General features: G+C 43.3%; 1 protein-coding gene across 1 annotated transcript; it reads right to left on the reverse strand.

Moving 5' to 3' along the window:
* Positions 1-316: 316 nt before the first annotated feature.
* LOC308314985 (uncharacterized protein) lies at positions 317-20,613 on the reverse strand (the record flags this gene model as incomplete). Its single annotated transcript, XM_080762809.1, has 24 exons — positions 317-2,023; positions 2,619-2,737; positions 3,252-3,321; positions 3,997-4,082; positions 4,506-4,654; positions 5,667-5,757; positions 6,366-6,511; positions 7,009-7,093; positions 7,603-7,789; positions 7,933-8,045; positions 8,341-8,420; positions 8,662-8,706; positions 9,583-10,296; positions 10,534-10,663; positions 10,832-10,942; positions 13,335-13,484; positions 14,680-14,835; positions 15,200-15,288; positions 15,943-15,993; positions 16,634-16,871; positions 17,118-17,216; positions 17,359-17,493; positions 17,963-19,408; positions 20,605-20,613. The coding sequence occupies 24 exons, from the start codon at positions 20,611-20,613 to the stop codon at positions 1,756-1,758; spliced, it is 4,767 nt and encodes a 1,588-aa protein (XP_080618935.1). The 3' UTR covers positions 317-1,755.
* Positions 20,614-21,172: the final 559 nt, after the last annotated feature.

The following is a 21,172-nucleotide window of genomic DNA, read 5'->3' on the forward strand; positions in this document are numbered from 1 at the left end:
CAGTTTGGGAACCACTACCATATAGGGACTTATTTGTATTATTATTATTGCCAGACCCCTTTACAAACAAAATAGTGCAGACATTTCTCTGTAAATGTTTTCCATGATTTGTGTAATATTCCCATGTAGTCTATCACTTGGCAGCCATGCTTTTACAAATGTCACATGACGGTACCACCCAGTAATAATGAATATATTCCTTATTGTTATGGTATCAAAATAAATCTCCTGAAAGCTTCAACAGGATGTGAATTGTGGATAGGTGATGAATTCACCTATACAGCAGTACGGCATTATAGAAAAGGGAAATGTCCTATTACACTGTTATAACCTTATAAACAATTGCTTTAATATATAATTTATATATGCTAATTGGATTCCTAGATAACCAAAACATAGGGTTAAGGCTCATACATAGTCTGGATTTACGGTGGTGGGGTGACCACCGAACTACAACATGACGTCACGAGCCGCGGTGAAGAGCAAACCACCGCCACCGCTCCAGCCCTTCTCTCTGTTTTTACTCACCACCGCTCAACGTTATTTCAGCTCCGGTGGTCAGCTCACCACCGGAGCGGTGGTCACCTTACCACCGAAAATCCAGACTATGAATAGGCCTTAAGACACCAAAATAAAAGGATGAATAATGGAGGAGTAATGGTATTTTAAGAACTGGCGGCGGCCATCTTGAAAATAACACCTTTCGGGTGGTCAAACTTTGGTAAACTTTTAGTATGTTATTATGGACGCCTAATACTACTACAAAAAAGTTGAGAAACCTTTTGTTGCAAAAATTTTGGGGTCAAACCATATTCTTACCCGCCTACATATACTGGGACACTTTATACTAGGCAGGCCGGGGAGGCAAACCGGTGACCTTTCAGATTCTCAGAGGGTCTCTACTCTCTCATTGTTTAGAAAAGACACTAGAGATTGGGAGGTCTTTGTGTCATCACAGTACAATGTTCTCTCTTTCTCAGAGAGACACACATATCAGCTAGCACCAAAATAACAATATCCAACATAACAGTTCATTAAAGCGCAAATAACATTTTAATATTTAATTATCATATTGTCTATGTCCCTCAAACTTATTTCTAATGGTTTGAGCCTCAATCACCACCACTCTGATATAACCAGTCCTTGTCATTTCATTATGGACTTTGAAAGCAGTTTTAGCTGCAATACCACAATGTCCATTATAATACTGATGCTAGATAAAAACCAGGCTTGTTTCCATTCCATGCCAGCTTGGGAAATCAACAATGGTGGACATTGTAAACAAAGTGGAAATGGGTCCTTTAACATGTTCCTAAAATGTCATTGTCAAAAAGGACAACCAGGACACATTAACCTAATTAATTTAGGTTTCAGTCTATTACTCAAACATGTTTGCTCCTATATGCAACACATTACAATGATTTCCCTGAGAAACAATGGATGGAAGGAAGGTTATGTGAAAAGAATCTAAGGCCGTGTTGGAAAAAGAAGGGACAGAGTGGACGACAATGCCCCAGGCTCATGATGCAAACCAGATACTGGTGTCAGCGCATCACTACAGCACACGTTGTCTAAATGGGTTGAATTTCATAATGGCTCAATCAACCTTGTGAAGAATAATAGAAAGATAACAAGATATACTGTATGAATAGGTGGGTCTGAATGGATAGAAAGTTGGCAGGATCGGAGCAGCGTACATTTCACCCACGGAAATAAAACAAACAAAAAAGCAGAACAAACATCTTCTTGCTTTAGTTACTTGGCCTGCACTCCAGAGTCCGGCGAGGCAGGAGAGGATGAGCCGGTGGAAGATGAAGAGTAGGACGAGGAGGCAGCAGCGGTGGAGGTTGAGATGGCGGTGGTCGTCGTGGTCATAGGAAGCTCCTCCCATTCAAAGTAGTCCTTCAACGGAGCGAGGAGGTGGCGTACGGCGGCAACGCTCCAGGACCTGCCCAGCACCTTCTGTCTCTGTTGCCGTGCCATGTTCCTCACGTCTGTGTAGTGCTTGGGGAAGCCGAAGATCCTGCAGAGAATTGGAGGGGAAGAGAGAGGGAGAGGTATCGGTTAAGTCTTCGTTGGACAATGATGTAGCTCACAGCGTGACTTGTTTTGAGTGTGTAGATTGGCTATTTTCGACGAGCGACACGTCATACCATAGACTCTACTTGACGGCTTCTACTTCTAACTACCGTAATACTTAATGTATACTCTATAATATGGCATAGAGCAGTGGTTCCCAAACTGTGGTGCGTGCACCCCTTGTGGTGCGCGAGCGCCTTCTAGGGGGGTGCGTGACATGAAAAGGCTAATGGTGGTGCTATGGTTTTATTTTAAATATATCAACATATTATGCCAAATAGTAATAATGGCAAGTATATGCAGAATATAGCCCATGCTGCATATATATTCCATATTCAGGTTCCTATATGTGCATGTGGATAAATAGGAAATGTATGTCTCTATATAGCTAGTGTGTGTGTGTGTGGGGGGGGGGGATCGCAGGTACCACTCACTGGCAGTAGGCTGGTAAATAGATACTTCAAGCTAAAAGCAGGCAATGCAGATACAAGGTTTCAGCCCGACAGCAGCAAAAATATGTAGAGTTGACTTATCCTTACAGCTCTATTTCGGTGCTCCAGAAAATGTCTTCCTTGCCGTTGTCGATGACAGGGAACTGAGCACCTGCTCCCTGCTTCAGAGAGTTGGGATTGGAGGTGATGGTGCGGATCTTGTTGAACTGGGAAAAGCAACATAAAGGAAAAGGAAACATTAATTTAATGTACACAGTGAATCCTCAGTACCATGTGGTTCCATTTGTAATGTAAACTCAACATTAAATATTTGACTGTGATTACACACAACACATTACACAATCATTTGGAAATATATCATCCCTGTCGGGCAAAAACCTTGTTTCTCAATATTTTATCGTTTTATGTTTTACAAAATGAGTGTCGCACAAAGATATTGAAAATATCTGATCTATAAGCTTACAATGCATTGCGATGCAATGCGTTGTGAGCTTGTAGGTCTGCTATTCTCGCTATTAAACTCATTTTACCACTCACTTTGCCACTCACTTCATGCAGGCGCATACTGATACCATCTACAATAACTACATTGGATCCATTGGAACACAGGATATTTTCCCTGAAAAGTAACATTTTTAGACATACAAGGTTTCCAACGACATGGCGACTCAAGTCGAGGTGAGAACAGAAACGAATGGTATTGAAAGTAGAGTGACTGACCTTGGCCTTTCTGTTCATCTCCAAACAGTCCTGTAGGTTCACCTTGTCATTTGGAGCGGCTGTCATGGGCCTGTAAGAATCAAGAAACCAAGAGAAGCTCATATAGGTACAAACAGTGCTCGGCAAGGCTTAATTACTCACTTGTAGGTAGTGCAGAGCCAGTCACCAGCCTTTACTAAACCATGTTGTACATGAATAGAGATACCACACCTGTGTTAACATATTGCTTTGCTATGTTTGAACCTATCATCAGAATGATTAGAATATGATGTCCGCGTCAGTTAAACAAACTGTAGCAGATCCACAAGCTCGTAGCGCGGCACTCGAGCTTGTAGATCTGCTATTTTAAAAAAATCGTGAAAATGCGGCGCAAATCTTTGAATATATAATCTTTCAGAGCCAAAGTTTTTAACTCAAATCTTTGCTACTGATGGGGTCCCTGGAATAACATATTTTCAGATGAGGGTCGGCGGCCAATTACATATAATCTTAATTTGGGGTTCTTGACATGAAAATGTTTGAAAACTACTGACATGTAGAAACATGAGGGTTTTTCAGGAAACTGTCAGGATTTTGAAGGATTTGTAGAATCGTTCCCAGGTCAAAATGGGTTAATGATAGTACTACATTTAAAGCACATTCACACATTTTCAGTAACCCGCAACAAGCCTACACTAGTACAATTTATTTATCCACCTGTAACTCTGAGAGTGTACAATTGTAACCACTTTTGTTCAGACTGTACCTGTTCATGCCTGGGATGTTCCCCCAGAAGTAACGCTTCCTGGCGGCAGGACTGACTTTAACAGCATCCACCACCACTGGGTCACACTGTCAACCAATCAGATGCAGATGAGTCACATACATGTTTCAAATAGGGCATGAATATATTTCCAATTATTTAATTAGCCCCTTACTCTATATCCTAGCTGGTTAAAAGGTTATATTGTGATTTGGAGGAGCATGGTGTACTTGTTGCATAAATATGAAGTTAGAGTGGAGTGGGATTGAGTATAGTAAATCACAGCAGAAGAGAGCAGTGAAACAAAGAGGTGGTTATATAGAGAAGAGAGGAGAGGAGAGGAGAGGAGAGGAGAGGAGAGGAGAGGAGAGGAGAGGAGAGGAGAGGAGAGGAGAAGAGAAGAGAAGAGAAGAGAAGAGAAGAGAAGAGAAGAGAAGAGAAGAGAAGAGAAGAGAAGAGAAGAGAAGAGAAGAGAAGAGAAGAGAAGAGAAGAGAAGAGAAGAGAAGCAAACCTCTAGGTAGCGGGAGATGTTGTGTTTGTCGTGCAAGTTCATGAAGACAACATTTTCGAACAGCCAGAAGAATGGCCTGGGGTCTCCTTCTTTAGGCTTCAACTGGTTGAGGATGCGGTAGTACTCAAAGAACAGCCTCCCAGAGCCCTCTGCAGGACACGGTTGGAAATTACACCACACGAAAGAAAGTTACACCAGTATACATTGATTATACAATTAATTGTTCAGGGGAATCGGCACAACAATATCTACATTGGAGAGAAGAAATCATAAAATGCGTGTTGATCTGTGGCAAATACAAAAATATCATCAATCATAACATAAGCCATTGTTTACTATAGAGCTCATTTTACTAATTTAATTAAATTAAATCCAAATTCCATTGCAAATATGCAGTTGGAAGGGGGAACCCGTGGCAGAGGTAACTTCTGGGTCTTAAAAGTAGTCTCGCGAAGCCAGACGATCAGAGATCTTCACCTACAGATAAGTACTAGATTCAATGTCTTGGCTAAAAACTGTGTGGGAACTATTCATAAATGTAAGACAATAACTGCATTGCAGAACCAATGCAAATACTTTAGGGCGGTCAGGTCATTCATATTGGGACAGTGATTTGAATTTGCTTTTCAAAGCATTGGGCGTGTGATTGTTTAGCGGCCATTATCATTCTCACTGTTCGAGCACATTTAGATTTCCCCAGAGGTATCAGTCGGCTATGTGGGACTACCATCCCTGTAGAACTCTATTGGGGAGGGTGAGCCCTCTGTAGATGAGATTAAATAATTACAACAACATAACGTTGTGATACGTACACACTACTGTAATCCTTATTTATTTATATTCTTTGCTAAATTAGCCAGGGGTAGGGCCCGGTAAGCATTGCCCATCTGCCATCTCCCTGTTCCCTTTTCCAGTATCTTGGACTCTCTAGTCTATCATGTCTAATGGACTTGACAACTTGTGCCTTGGACTGTCCTTTTCCTTTTTTCTGATTATGTCTTGACCAAACTGCACCAATGAACAAACGCACATACCTTGTTGTCCAAAAGAGCTGGAAATAAATCAACTGAACTGAACTACACCTATTGTGTACTGTAGCTACTTTAGATGAAGTATTGCAATAACAAACAAAGACGGATAATTTACTGTACATGTACATACCATAGAGGCCCTTTCTTATTGGGTTGACGATGGAGAGGTCATTGCATGGACTGCCACCTATCAGCAAATCAAATGGACCCCATTCTTTAAGCTGGATAAGGGATAAGAAGATGGGTTAGCTTGATCTGCATTCGGCTAAACACAGTAGAACTGTAGAATGTCCAGGTGGAAGTTGGAACCAGCTTTAAGCAAACCTATAGCTGAATTCCAATACCTCAAATATCTGCCACTCGCCCACTCACACTCGGTCACGCCAGCATGTTGGTGTTACGATGAAATTAGTGACCTGCTGACATATATGTGACAATCGTGTGTAGATATCACATAATGTCAGTGTCCGAACGTAAATCAATGCGGTTTGATTTGTTAGCAGTGTTCAATCTAGTAGTATTTAGGCCACGTATTTAAACACCTCCATGTAAGTTGGTCCACAAGATGGTCACATATTTCGGCAGGTCACCATTTTCACCATCACCATGCTGGAGCTGGAGTGACCGAGTGTAAGTGAGCAAGTGGCCGAGGACTGGGCATAGGAGGACGTACCCCGATTCCAACCCTTGATGAATGATGATACCGGGTACCATTTTTATAGTCTTTGATTTGACACAGCCGAGGATTTAACCCCCATCCTCCCACTCTAAGCACGGACACACTCTAACCACACTGAGCTGGTAAAAAACCTGTAGTTAGTTCACGTACATTTTCCTTGGTTAGGTATCTGACATCGTCCACGTGTCTGATCTTCGCCCCATGGTTGACTTCTGATACTGCAAGGCAGTCCTCGTCGATCTCTGAAGCCACGTACAGCTCCACCTTGATTCCAAGCGCGTTTAGCACTACGATCCCTGGATGCGTAACGCATGTACACAGAGACACAGCGAACAGGTTAGACATACACCTGACCACACACATCGTTGTACATGTACACAGAGACACAGCGAACAGGTTAGACATACACCACACACATGTACACAGAGACACAGCAAACAGGTTAGACATACACCACACACATCGTTGTACATGTACACAGAGACACAGCGAACAGGTTAGACATACACCACACACATGTACACAGAGACACAGCGAACAGGTTAGACATACACCACACACATCGTTGCTCCTCAGCGGCCCTCCACAAAGATCACTGCTTCGTCTGAGCCATGCACCGCGGGGCCGCTGAGCAGCCTTTTAACCCTATGAGCTTGTAGATCTGCAATTTCACAATAGCTAAAGCATAGCATAATGCTAACGCCAAAAAGGGGTTCCCGCCCCAAAATGGGTTAACCGTAATTGCACTACTGTTCCTTCCTTGAACGGATTTAGTCTTGAATTGTATCTGTACCTGTTGATATGCCGTCAAACAGAGACAGAACTCTGATGGGTCTGCGGAGGTTGGCCGGGATGGATGGGTACATCCGATGAGGCTCCTATAGTGGACAGAGGGCAAACAATAACAACATGTTTAGTGTTTCAGCTCGAACATAACCTCCTCTTCAGGTTGAGGTAAAGCATTTCGGAATATACCGTACAGTCTGTTATTGTTCCAGACTACCAGTATTATAACATTGTTACGCTGTTGTGACGGCGTAACGTGTACACAATGGGTACACAATGTGTACAATGTGTGTGCGTGCGTGCGTGTGTGCGTGCGCACGGCCGTTCCATGACCATCCTGGACGGTATAGAAGGCCCGGTTCATTTCAGTTCAGTCCGCCACTACCGGACATTTCAATAATAATAATAATAATACTAGTAGTAGTAATAGTAACTAGTAATAATAGTTCATGAGGTTAAGGAGGCTGTAGACATCACATCAGGGGGGCCCCTGATACACATGGGGTTAACGCTCACCTGACAGTGAGGAATTTCACCAGTATGGCACATAACGCATGCAGTGCCCTTAAATTATATACATCACAAGCAGCTGGTTACGTACAAACTCCATGGCGCTCTTGTTGGCAAAGAGGGCCTGAAACCGTACACTCCAGTCCTCCCTGGGGACCAGGGCGCCGTGGGCTCTGAGATGTTCCTCGCAGAAGAAGCAGTGCCATGGCTCTTTGGCCTGGACCGAAGCGTACGATCCCGGACCCACCAGGATGTTCAGACAGTCTTCGCAGTAGGACCTGGAGAGAGGAGGTTCATTAGTTTTTAATCATTCAATCGGAGGAGAGGGGACAGACAGGGCGAAAGAAAGCAGACAAAGAGAAAGACTAGACTAACAGGCCCAAAGAGAGAGAGAGAAATACAAACAGACAAACAGACAGACCTGTAACAGCTGTCGTGGCCACACAGTAAGACCTCCTTTCCATAGCAGCAGATGGTGCAGTATGACTGGTAACCATCAACATCGTAACAATGCGTAGTCTCTGAGAAGTTATCCTGGTGGACACACAGTGAAGGAATAGGACTCACTTTTAGAGGATTGGCATGGGAAAGAAATGTGTATAAAAAAACCAAAGGGCTGCTTTGACTCAGTTCCCCCAAGTATTCATAATACATTTCAATTGACATGATAGCAGGCATGATGCTTCTTGCCCTCTTCGGGCTATATACCATAACATATACAGCATATAACATTTTGAATGCTCAGTAAAATACTTTAAGTGTCATCAATACAGTGTTGACCGCATAGTTACAATTATTGTCTGACTTTTATCAGGAGAGATGTCCTTACTTTGCACGCCCGACAGAGGCCGCCCTTAAACAGAGGATGGGGTATGTCCACGTCTGTAGTTCCACAACACAGACAGTATTCTGTGGGAGGAGTGTGAATGAGTCAATGAGTCAAAGGTTTCATCATGTAACACTACTAAACAGTATATTCTGAAAAGTGTTTGTACATATAGGATGCATTGGAACACATTCTATTTTCCTGTTCCTGACAAAAATTATAGTGGAACATAGAAGGTGGTTTCTATAAGCCTGCAGTGGCAATACAATAACTCTTTACAACATCACAACAATAGTCCATTCATGATATTTGTTTTGCTCACACCTTCGATGTCCAGGTTTATCTCCATGATCCTGCGAATAGTGGTCGCTGGAAGAAGAAAGAACATAGTTGGATTCATTTTATGTATCTACTACATTTAAATTATAATGCTAGGGGGAGGGGGGGGGGGGCAGACCAGAGCTCACTCAGCGGCGAGAGAGAGACAGAGGGTCACAGAGAGAGAGAGAGACAGACAGCGAGGGAGGGGAGGGAAAGTGAAGGAGAGGGGGGGGGGGGGGGGGGGGAGAAGGCCTATAGAGCACCGAAGTCTGACTTCACACATGCTACCGCCATGGGTCGTGTTTTTTTCCACCATTCTGAATTGTTTTATATCACGTCAAATAAGAACTGTGTTCCAAAAATAAACAAATGATCCCGGCGGTTTGACTCATACGGATATGAAGCATGAACTGACGGCGAGAAAACGCTAATGTAATCAGTAAACCTTTCATCAGAAACAGATCAATATAAGTGCCTGACTATCGTAACCGATACAAAGCCACCTCCCGGGGGGGGAGGGGCCTACGTTAGTCCGACATGCGTGGCCGGTTAAGGCTCACCCGGGGGCCACCTTCAGACAATATCGCAGAGACCGTTTCGCTTATTTTTGGACCACAATGCTTATATGAGACTATATATTAAGATGACCTAATGTTATTCTCCATAGAGAATAATGTCTGTGACCCGGGGGATGAACGTGGAACCGCAACTGCAAAACTACTATTCTGGCCTTGACAGCCCATACATCCTAATTGCATTAAACAACTTTAAACGGCATTAAACTCACTTTGCCAAGTCACTTTATGCATGCGCATACCCTCTATAATCAATTTTATCTATGAGTTTTATTATTATTATTATTATGACGACTTGGTGACTGCCCAAGGGTACCTGACACAACTTGGAGTGAACATGAACACACACCTCTGCGTATCTGGTCAGGCTGTACATAGTCGCCGCTGGACGTGTCGGCCGTCTTGTACACTTGGTAGCTGTAGGATTTCTTCCAGTTTTCATCCCGATCATTGTAGAACCGGGAGCTAAGAGCGCCCCCCTTCCCCTTGCTTTTCCACGACATCTTGCTTTTCGGTCTCCAGTCCGGAGACGCGTCCTCCTCCTCGTTCGAGGACGAGGGGCTCTGCTTCCGTGGTTTCTTCCACCCCGACGCTGTCCTGAGGCCCGTCGTCCGCGCTCTGCTCCTGGTCCTCTTGCTTTCTCCTCGGAACATCTTTCTCCCAAAACTCAAGACTTTCTTTATTTTGTCGTCTTCCTCCGACTCTGAATCCACCCGAGATATCTTTTTACCCGAACTTGGAACTTTCTTTATTTTGCCGTCTTCCTCCGACTGTGAATCTTCCGTTACGTCGACGTCTACCTCGCTGCCTTCTCCCCCGCGCCCCGTTCCTCCCGTTTCTCTTTTCCTCCCCGTCTCCATGCTCTCCTCCGGCCCGCGGGATAACGTGTCTGGAATGATGGACAGTTTTGTCAGGCAGACTGACACTTCCTTTAGTCCTCTGATGATTCTTTCCTTGTCCTTGTTCTTCCAGTCAGTGCTGGTGTGGGATGGGTGATTGTTGGAGGAGGACTCATTGACAAGACATTTTGGGGGATTCGGCCGCATGTTTTTGTTGGCCACACCTGGGGGGGGGGTGATAAAGAACAAATACAGATGAGTTCACTGAGGGATGAATACGCCCATCATTTTCCCCCTTTTTTTAAGCAAATATTTAATTATGCTTTAAGTTCCGCACACCCGCACACAAGTTTTTATTTTATCTTTTTTATTAATCTATTTTCATGCTTAGCTCACTGTAACAATATACTATAACAGATTAGGTTATAGAATAATCATAGGTTAATGGAAATCCAATCTACCATCATCTGTGTTTTTTTCCTGTTCGTCATCGAAGTTGTTGAAGGCCCACTCCAACAAGAGCTTCAGGTGATCTGCCAGGTTTTCGCCATCAGTAGCTGCAAACGGCTTCTTGCAGCGATAAGCCATGAACTGACAGCAACACACACACACACACACACACACACACACACACACACACACAGAGATTAGATGTACACGTCTTATATATTCCATCTATGTTATATGCAATCAAATGCTACAAATCTACACACACATACAGCGATTATAATACATACGTGCAATGGCTATAATACACACCTGCAGTGACACGTGTATAGCTTCTTTGTACTTGGGCTGGTTTTCAAAGTATTTGACGTTGAAGCACTCAGTGAAGGCGGTGAAGGGCCTCAGAGAGGCAGCACTGAGTTGCTGAAACGAGACAGTGACGTAAATAGACTGCAAACTGCTTTTGCTAAACATTCCAATTGGCTCTAATTAATCACGTAATCAATCAAGTTTGTCTTGAAGTCTGACACAACTATGCATTGTGTTCACAAGGTCTCCTGACACAGATCCCTCTAGAGCAGGGGTGTGTGGGCAACTTTGATGATGGAGAGGGCCACTGAATTTCCACTCGCTCCAGGGTGCCACTGTACATTGCATGTCTGCACTCTATGGGCAGGCGGTGGTCTGGGGTAGAGTGGCCGGATGGTAACCAATATCTATATATTTGATAGCAGCATCAAAATGTTTACATTTTTGAATACTGTAGCCTACATACTGTACAGAACCCCAAGAGGGGTTCCCGTCCAGGAGGGTTAGAACACCAAAAGGGGTTCCTGCCCAGAATGGGATAATTTTGGTTATATCAGTATTCTTTATTGTTATATTATTTATTTGCCCTGAATTTGGCTTTCCCATGTTATTTGAGTTACGGGAAGTAGTAATTATGTTTATTGTGCCGGAACCTTTTAGGGCTGTCAGTTCACCTCTATAATCCAATTCGAATTTCATTGCTTCATTATTTGTAATTTTCGAAAATATTCGAATATTTACATTGTTTATTTTAGCTCATATTTAGCCTATAATAATACACAGATTGACGATGCATGTTCTGTCCACTAGAGGGGCCCCCCTTCCAAACGACAAAGCAGTACTTTCAGCCCATGTAATAATGGTTTTCAACTGTTGTTTTATTGAGCACAGTGCACTCAGCACGGTAAGATTGTTGTCTGTCTATAGTGCAAATGCATTTTACAGTGAACGTTGTATACTTCTGATACAGTATAGTCTGAGTAGTGAGTAGGCTAGTCAGGAATCATGAACAGGACATTTTCTTTTTTCTAAACAAAATGCTGTCACGATGAACAGGCCATCATTAGTAAATAGCAATGAAGATATATAGAGAAGCCTATATTTTTGCGCTAAAGTAATTGTTGAATAACACATAAATGTAGGTTTTAAGGCTAGAATGGCATTGTAGTGGACTATAGTGAGAGGCGAGATTGTCTTTCCTTCATTGCGGGACTGCAGGACTAGTCTGGAGATAGTTAGTCGTGGATGATCAGCTTCAGACAGTCAGTGTTTTGGTTCGTACCTGGAGTTTTGCATTATCTCCGCTGTGCACAGCAGCACAGGGGAACTGTCTTTAATATATCCATGGTCGTTTTCAGTTGCTTTCCATGTGCAACACAAAAGTAGGCTACCATGTGTTTGTTTTGGTAATAGCCTACTGCAGGCGCAGCTATGCTGATTCACGTAATCGCGTAGGACAAAATGAAACCAGCCGGACCAACGTTAATGGTTTAATGCACGTAGGACCCGCATTTTCAAACTGTCCACAATTTGCGACAGACCCGACGGTACTAATAAAACATGTGAGTGATTCTTCTTAGTTGCAGCGCGCTGATAGCTACACACTAGTAGTGTGCGACTGTGCGTGTGTGCATGCGTGCAGAGGAGGGAGGAGGTGACGAGGCGCGCGTGTGTGTGCATGTGTGCGTGCGTGCAGATGGGAGATTTCGTTACTCAATACATTTAGTGAGTGGATAAAATAACATAAAACATTTTTTTTTTTAATATTCGAATTTCTTTCATATTATGAAGCCTCAATCACCACTCTGATATAACCAGTACTTGTCATTTATTTCTGGACTTTGAAAGCAGTTTTAGATGCAGTACCACAATGTCCTGAGGTGGTGGGGGTGCTGATATGCAGATTATTTAATATTTGAGTCATTATAATACTGATGCTAGATAAAACCAGGCTTGTTTCCATTACACGCCAGCTTGGAAAATCAACAATGGTGGACATTGTAAACAAAGTGGAAATGCAAATTTGGAACTGAAGGCTAAAGAAGGAGGAATTATACAAAGTAGGGTGACATTGATGACATCACGATGAGACCAAAATCAGTTGAGCTGTTCCTGAGAGCAATTTCCATTAAAGCACCTATATGATATGAAAGCCTGATTGTTCAAAATTGGTTATTTGTGGGGATAGAAAACACATATGGGAGCCCCAGAAACACAAAAGAAATTAAATTTTATGTTATAGGTCCTTTAAGTCTATATGTAGCCAGCAAGTTTTGTTTGTAATTTGTATTTTCTTTTGTTTCACATTTGTATATTTGTGTTCATGGTTTGACGTTAATATGAGTGTTTGTTTATGCTTTGTTTTATATAGTTCAATGATGGGTCTTTGGAGCTGTTAGAGAGCTTGATAAACCATCAGTATGCAGAACCACTGTTTCGTTTATGACAATGTAGGGAGTGATAGGGCTTAAGTGGTTGAAATGTGTGAAAAACCTCCAGCTCTCACCTTGGTGTACATTCTGCTTCCGTACCACTGCACCAGCCTCTGTCCTGGTACAGCAGGTAGGGGCACCCAGGCCTTGATCAGTCCAGGCCACAGAGTGATGCTGTCTTTGAAGCCCCACACCAGGTCATGCTCCAAGTGATCATAACCATCCTGACGAAGAACAAGACAACAATAATCAGGGTTCCCACACTTTATGAGAGATTCTTTTCCAGGAGTGACCCACACACCTATGACCATTATGAACAATAAATAATGACCATTGGTCAGTATTTGTTTCATAAAATGAACCACAGAAATCAATTTCATAATTTACTTTTCTTCTTTGCCGTACCAAAAAACGTTTGAACCATGACGCATTCCACAAATACGTAAAAAGAATATGACCGAACCAATATGAAGAGTTGAGCCGAAGAAACATTTAGGTCCATAATTTAGTCTGACCGCTCCCCGAAAGTCCCATCTGTCCTGACCCCTTAACTATAATGTATACATTATGGATAATTAGTATGGACTTAAACGCAACTCTTTTATACATATATTCATTCATTCGTGTGAACCCTAATGGTGCGTTCACATGAGGAATATGCAAAGATGCAAAGATCACATCATATTTGTTGCTTTGTCGCTTTTGTATATCTGTTGCTCACACGGTCGTTGACGTCATCAAACGTGAATCTGTAGTGCCGTGTATCGGCAGCCGGCGGGTGAGATTGAGAAAAAACAACAACAATCCAGCATGTAGCTTTGCATCTGGAAGTTGAACGCAGCTCAGCTTGAATGTGTAGCTTTGTATCATTTGCAGCAGCTATACAAATGTCCTTCCATTGACAATGAACGGTAGACTGTATCTTTACAATTTACAATTTAGGCATTTAGCAGACGCTCTTAATCCAGAGCGACTTACATTAAGCAAGAACAAAAGCATGGGAATACATCACATAAATGCATTTATCATGAAACATGCGTAGGCTAAGAAAGTAACAGTGGAATATCTATATAATGAAACTATACATATAAACTATACATATATACTACTATGCTATACATATGTACTATGGCGTGCTATGACTATATACAATGCAATTCTAGTGCTGTCTACATAACATGCTATAAGTCTGTTTCAAATGCTATCTAAGTCTACAGAAATGCTATCTAAGGGGGTAGGGTGCAAGTGCTATGGGCCATGCTATCTTTGCATCTGCCCGTATGAATGCAACATCACAACCATACTGTCTTTGTTGTCAGTGTGTCTCATTCTCGTCTGTCCATGAATTACATTTTACTCAGAGGTCTATCAATGTGAAATGAGATAAACAGCAGCTTGAACGTGTCAAAGTTCCCATACCTGATAACAAGAGGGCTGCTTAGGCTTTCCCTCTTGGGTTGACTTAGATGCGCGAGAGACGGTAGACTTGAGACCGATGGCAGCTCGGAGGACCTGTGCAGGACCTCGGAGGACCTTTGGAGGACCTCGGAGGACCTGTGGAGGACCTGTGGAGGACTAGGACACACACACACAATTCAATTCAATTCAAGGGGCTTTATTGGCATGAGAAAACATACGTTTACATTGCCAAAGCAGAAAGAACAATACAACAATACAGCAATACAATCAAAACAAAATTTATGTACTTTGAAGGTCAGAATCTTCAATACACACACACACACACACACACACACGTATTCATATGAACACAACAATCCGGTGGGTGGGGGTAGGTGTGCACAGAAAGATAAAAGTGGACAAATACACACACTTGGCAGAGCACATATCTCCACCGGGCTGTGTTTGCCTAGCCAGGGCTGTTTTACAGGTCATACGTTGCAGTTGTCATGACCGCATTCGTGAGCAGATGTAGATTTACCTTTGTTGGAGCGACATTGTGTTTCGATGGGTCAACTGCATCTTCATCATCAGCATCACCATCACTATCAAGCACTATATAACCGTTACCTGGAAGAGAGATAGAGAAAAAAAAGCTTTGAAAAAAATGGAAATAGAACAATTTTAAAAAAGAGTGCATCTACAGTAGTACTGCACACCACTGCGGAAACTGGAGTTTGACTCCTGAACGGTGCCTATGGCTTTTTTTTATAGCTGTGAACACATTTTACATGACTGTTTTGTCTGTTTAGCAAGGTTATTGTAAGAGTTGGTGAGAAAGAGATTTACCCAGTTTTCTGAAAAACCCATGTTTCTATGTCAGTGGTTCTCAAACATTTTCATGTCAAGGACCCCCAAAAATATATGTAATTAATTGGCCGCCGACCCCCATCTGAAAATATGTTGTTCCAGGGACCTCTCAGAAGCAAAGATTTGAGTTAAAAACGTTGGCTTGTCTGAAAGAATATATTCTTTCAGAATATAATATATTCTTTCAGAGCCAACGTTTTGTGAAAATGTGGCACAAATCTTTGAACATATTATGTTCAAAGATTTGTGCCACATTTTCACGACTTTTCAAAAATAGCAGACCTACAAGCTCGTAGCGCGCCACCATCTATTTTTCAATAGCTAAATTATAACATAATGTTTAAAACACCAAAAGGGGTTCCCGCCCAAAATGTGTTAAGCAAGTGAGAAAGTTAGAAAGTAGAGTGTTCTTACTGTTAGTCATGGCTTTTATTCTGGAAGGAGTCGACCCTGTGATTTCCACATCTGCCAGAAAACATATACTGTGGTCAATAATAATCCTCATGGTCGTCCTTACAATCAATATACTGCCTAACCATAGGGCTCTTCTGCCGGGCAACAGTTTTACTTTATTCGTTTATTTGGTCGGGACAGTGTATATTGATGAACATTACATTAAAAATGCAGTGTAAATATACCAGGGTGAAAGTATAGGGCTGTGGTTCTCAAACCTTTTAATTGTATGGGCCCTATAACTTTGAGAGTGTACAAATAGGTGTGCTCTCATAGTTACTGACCTTTAAAGGTATATCTACAACCCCTTAAGGAACCCTGGGGGTCCTGGATTAGGCTATAGGGAACAGGGAATAGAAAGTAGGAGACAGGAAAGTAATAGGGTATATAGACCAGTTACCGGAGGAGTCTGCTGAATGGTATACTATATTTACTAAAGTAATAGGGTATATAGACCAGTTACCGGAGGAGTCTGCTGAATGGTATACTATATTTACTAAAGTAATAGGGTATATAGACCAGTTACCGGAGGAGTCTGCTGAATGGTATACTATATTTACTAAAGTAATAGGGTATATAGACCAGTTACCGGAGGAGTCTGCTGAATGGTATACTATATTTACTAAAGTAATAGGGTATATAGACCAGTTACCGGAGGAGTCTGCTGAATGGTATACTATATTTAGGTCCACTGTCTTTTTTTCCTGCCTGGTCCGGAATGGCCCTGAGAGTCTCTTCCGGGACGACCAAGTCTCACCCCCGTCTGTCGAACCACCATCTCCCCAATTCGCACTGTCATCTGTCGCACCGTCTGCATCATCTTCCTTATTTTCCTCTCTGCGTTCAGGTCCAACAGGGTCAGGGTTGGTCCCTGAGCTACAGGAGAAAGCCTGGAGGTGAGAAAGGATGGAGAGAGAGAGACACACACACACACACACACACACACACACACACACACACACACACACATACATACAGAGATGCATATGAGTGCAGAGTTGTGTTGACGGCATTGTCCCCGGGTTCAAGATAAAACGTTTAAACCATTGACAATGTTATTATGTAAAAGTCAAAGATAAAATAATATATACATTTAATAAAATACATTCTGATCCGAGTTTGTTTTTGTAACAGACCTCGCTGAGCAGCTGGTTCCACCGCAGAGAGCTAGGCAGGGCCAGAAGAATGAGGAAGAGCTTACGCAGAGGAGAGTCCTGCTTTGTTTTCCTCAACACCTACACCCACAATGAAGAGAAGAATATGTATCATACCAGACAGCATGCAATGTGTGTGTGTGTGTGTGTGTGTGTGTGTGTGTGTGTGTGTGTGTGTGTGTGCGCGCGCATACACACATACAGTATATAATCACCACATTACCTTTGACCATGCATTAAGCCCTCCTGTGCTGGGTGACCTGCTACAGTACTCCTTGGCAAGTATCATTGACTGGGCGGAGTCGCATATATCCAGCTTAACACAGAGGTCTGACATCATGGAGGAAATCTTGTAAAACTACAGGGGAAACGGTGAGATGTCACATTAGGAGAATCTGCTTCCTACTCCTAGCATCCATTGCTGAATATTTAACCCATTTTGTGGGAACCCCTTTTGGTATTAGCATTATGTTATGCTTTAGATATTGAAAAATAGCAGATCTACAAGCTCATAGCGTGCCACCGAGGGGCGCGCTACGAGCTTGTAGGTCTGCTATTTTAGAATAATCAAAGAACGACTGACAGAAACATAGCTTTTTCAGAAAACTGTCAGGATGTAGAAGACATTTTTTTAATCTGATCTCAAAATGGGTTAAGACACAACTTTCCCTTCAATATGCTACCTTTTTGTAAGCAATGGCCCAGCGATATCTGATCACTTCAGAAACAAATCATATAAGTTACAGTTCGATTCCATATAATATATACGGTATGCTGTAACTGTCTCTATATAACTAGAAACTAGAAAGACAAAAGTGTTGCCTTACATCCTTTTTGTCCATGGTGGGTTTGACAAGAGTGGTAATGCTCCTCAGCGCCACATCTCCCAGTTGCTCTGGCATGCTCTCTGCTAAGGTCTTCAACACAGCCTGGAAGAATGTCATTGATGCATTCATGAAATCCTTCTCTGCCTTCTTTCCCAGATTCTCTGTCAGGTCTTTTGCAAAGTGCAGGAAGTTGTCCTTGGTCAAGGGGAGCAGCATGCTTTGGGAGAAGAGGATTGAGGTGTCACGCCTGCGGATAAAGTTCTCTACCCCTGGGGCCTGTAGAAGGTGCCTGGCATAGATCCGCACCAGGTAAGAGGCCCGCCGGAGTTCACAGACCGCATCCGCAGTTCTCTCTTTCTGGAAATCAGATAGTGGCTCCAGGATCCGGGAGAGAAAGAGAAGCCCTATCCTGTAACTGGGGTTGCTCATTCGGGCAGCAATCTTCAGGGAGTCCATTGATGAATCCAGGTACTGGAAGTATTCTGCCAGGTCCTTCCAATGGATGGACATTTTGTGTGCAGCCCTGCGTAAGTAAAGACACTGAGAGGAGATGGGGATGGAGGGGTTGTGGGGCTCTGTGTTGGCTAATTTGACCAACATCTCTTTCAAGTTGTCGTTGGTGGGATTGCACAAGGCGAAGTGGCGATGGATGTCGACAATCAGCTTGGCGATGTGGCTGAAGGACGCTGTGACTCCCGAGTGGCAGGCTCTCGTTGCGAGGTCCGGCAGACCACAGAGCACCACCAGCTTAGGGCTGGAGCACCGCAGCTGGGCCACGACTTCACGAGAGTCCTCTGGGTCTGGGGAGTTAGTGTAGAAAACAGCCAGGTTGGAGAGACAAAGACGGAACTTGTTCAGAGTTCGGATCAGTGGATGCGCCCCCTTGGCCTTATTCGCATGTGCGTTGGTACTCGCGTTTGCGTCTTCGTCAAGGGAGTCCAGCAGTCTCAACACCTTGACCCCTGTCCTTTCGTCAAAGTAGCCAATCATAAGGACCGTCGTGGTCTGCCCTTCCCCTAGGTCTGCCTTTCTGTACATGTAGAGGCTGTAGGGTGACTTTTCGCAGGCCATGGTGATGTCCGCAGGGTACTGAGGGCCCATGATGCTCGTGAACGATGGAACCATCACCCCACCGGCCCTAGAGGCGCCGGAACAGTTCGAAAAGTACTTCAATATGAAGCGGCTCAGACTGCTGCTGTATTGTACGTGTTGTAAGGCACTTCCCGCCTGCTCCTCCTCCTCCTCGTCCAGTTGCATTGCTTCACTGTCCGTTCTCTCCTCCGTGTGCATCGTCTCCGTCGCTGGCGTCACCTGCTCTGCTGTCTCCATCTCCACCACCTCCACCACCTCCGCTCCCTCCTCGTCAGAGGATATGATCAAATATCCTTTCTGAGGTGGTGTGTTGTTTTCTCCCTTCACGCCATCCTCTGTTTTCACCTGCGTGAACTGTGGTACAATGAAATCATGTCAAACAATAATAATCACAACAGTTATGTTCACAGCCATTGCATTCATACACTTGACATAAATGTGGTATTACTGTTCGTATTGTTACTACATTACAGCAAATCAGTGCTGCACTCTTTTCCAATCAAAGGACACACTGACAGACAGATGTAGCCTACCTGTCTCTCAACCAGTCAGAGTCTCATTCTGTGCATGCAAGCCATGCATATGTGCGTGTGTGTGTGTGTGTGTGTGTGTGTGTGTGTGTGTGTGTGTGTGTGTGTGTGTAAAGCCTGGTTTCCATTCCATTTTAACCAGTGCCGTGCCATCCAGTCTAGAGTCCACCTATACTCCAGTATCCAATAATGTGCCTGCATATCCACTCTAGTCTATAGACCAGTTAATACCATGAAGTTCCGAAACTGGCTAAATTAATTGAACACAGTCTAATGTGTGTGTGGAAATTAGTGTGTAGTTAGCAGTGTGTGTGGAATAGCATAGCAATCATCTAGTCAAAGTGTCTTACTTAAACTTAAACAAACACACACACACACACACACACACACACAAACTGCAATACAATTGTTGCATGTGTTGGTATTACTAAGTAATACTGCCCAACATTTGGGGCAGACATTTCTCTAGGCTCTAGCATACAGATAACGTTTAGCTCTGGTCCATAGCGTTAGAAGGACTTGCTAATTGCTACGGACCAGAGCTACGTTATATTCATTTGCAATAACTATTAAGTACGGGATAGTTCAGCCTAGCCGGTTGAAAAGCTCACAGACATGATCACCCGTGGCTTCCGTGCAACTACAACGGAAATGTATACGCTCAGCAACAAGTTAAGCCTACATAGGATAACTTACAAATGTTCACAACAATCACTTCATGGATAATGTTTAACCAATGTTTACCAATGAGAACAAACAATGTTAGTAAACGCGTGCAACGTTGGGCGCCCTCTACAGTAGAGGCAGACTCAAACAATGCCGACTTATTGTCGATTGCTACATTGTTATTGCACAAGCGCATTCGCGCGATTGGCGACAACGTATCAAGTCAACTACCTGCAACAACATTATGTATTAGTTACTCATAACAACTATCTATCCGTATTGGCCTATTTATTTAGACACGTTTATTATCAAAATAATTTAAAATATCGCTCGGAAAACAGCCCCATGTCTTACCCTCTCCATTCTTCTTTCATTGATTCTCATTTCTCAGTCAGGGGCGGGGCATTACAAATAGCACGGTAGACCCGCGAGACTCTAGCCAATGGTTAGTGTCGCGTGCGGCCGGGCGTGTCGTCCAGCGCCTTGTAACACGACACCACGAGGCCCGATGGTCCCCCTCCTTCTTAAAATAATTCTCATTGCGAACATTCGATCGAGAAGACAAAAAAAGTTTCACATGTCGGAACAGAACTCTAAACAAAATAGTTTGTATAAACTCAACAACGTATACGGTGATGTAGCGGTTGTGGCGTATAGTAGCGCCAAAGGTAGCCGTTTCATTTATAAATCGTCGTACGTCGGCGGTGTTGCTCGCCGAAAATAGCAGATCGGCGATCTTTGTAGATCAGGCATATTATAAGCCTAACCAAAATAACTACAGCGGTATTCCGTCTGACTGAAAACGCCAAAACAGCCTGTAGGCTAATGTTAACCCTGGCCATAGGACTTTTGACTAGGGAATACAATGTTGTTAGACTATTGTTATACACGTGACTTAAGCTCTGTGTGGTGGTGGGGGATG

Source organism: Protomyctophum bolini (assembly GCF_963924005.1).
Source record: "Protomyctophum bolini genome assembly, chromosome: 5".
NCBI classification, from domain to species: Eukaryota; Metazoa; Chordata; class Actinopteri; order Myctophiformes; family Myctophidae; genus Protomyctophum; species Protomyctophum bolini.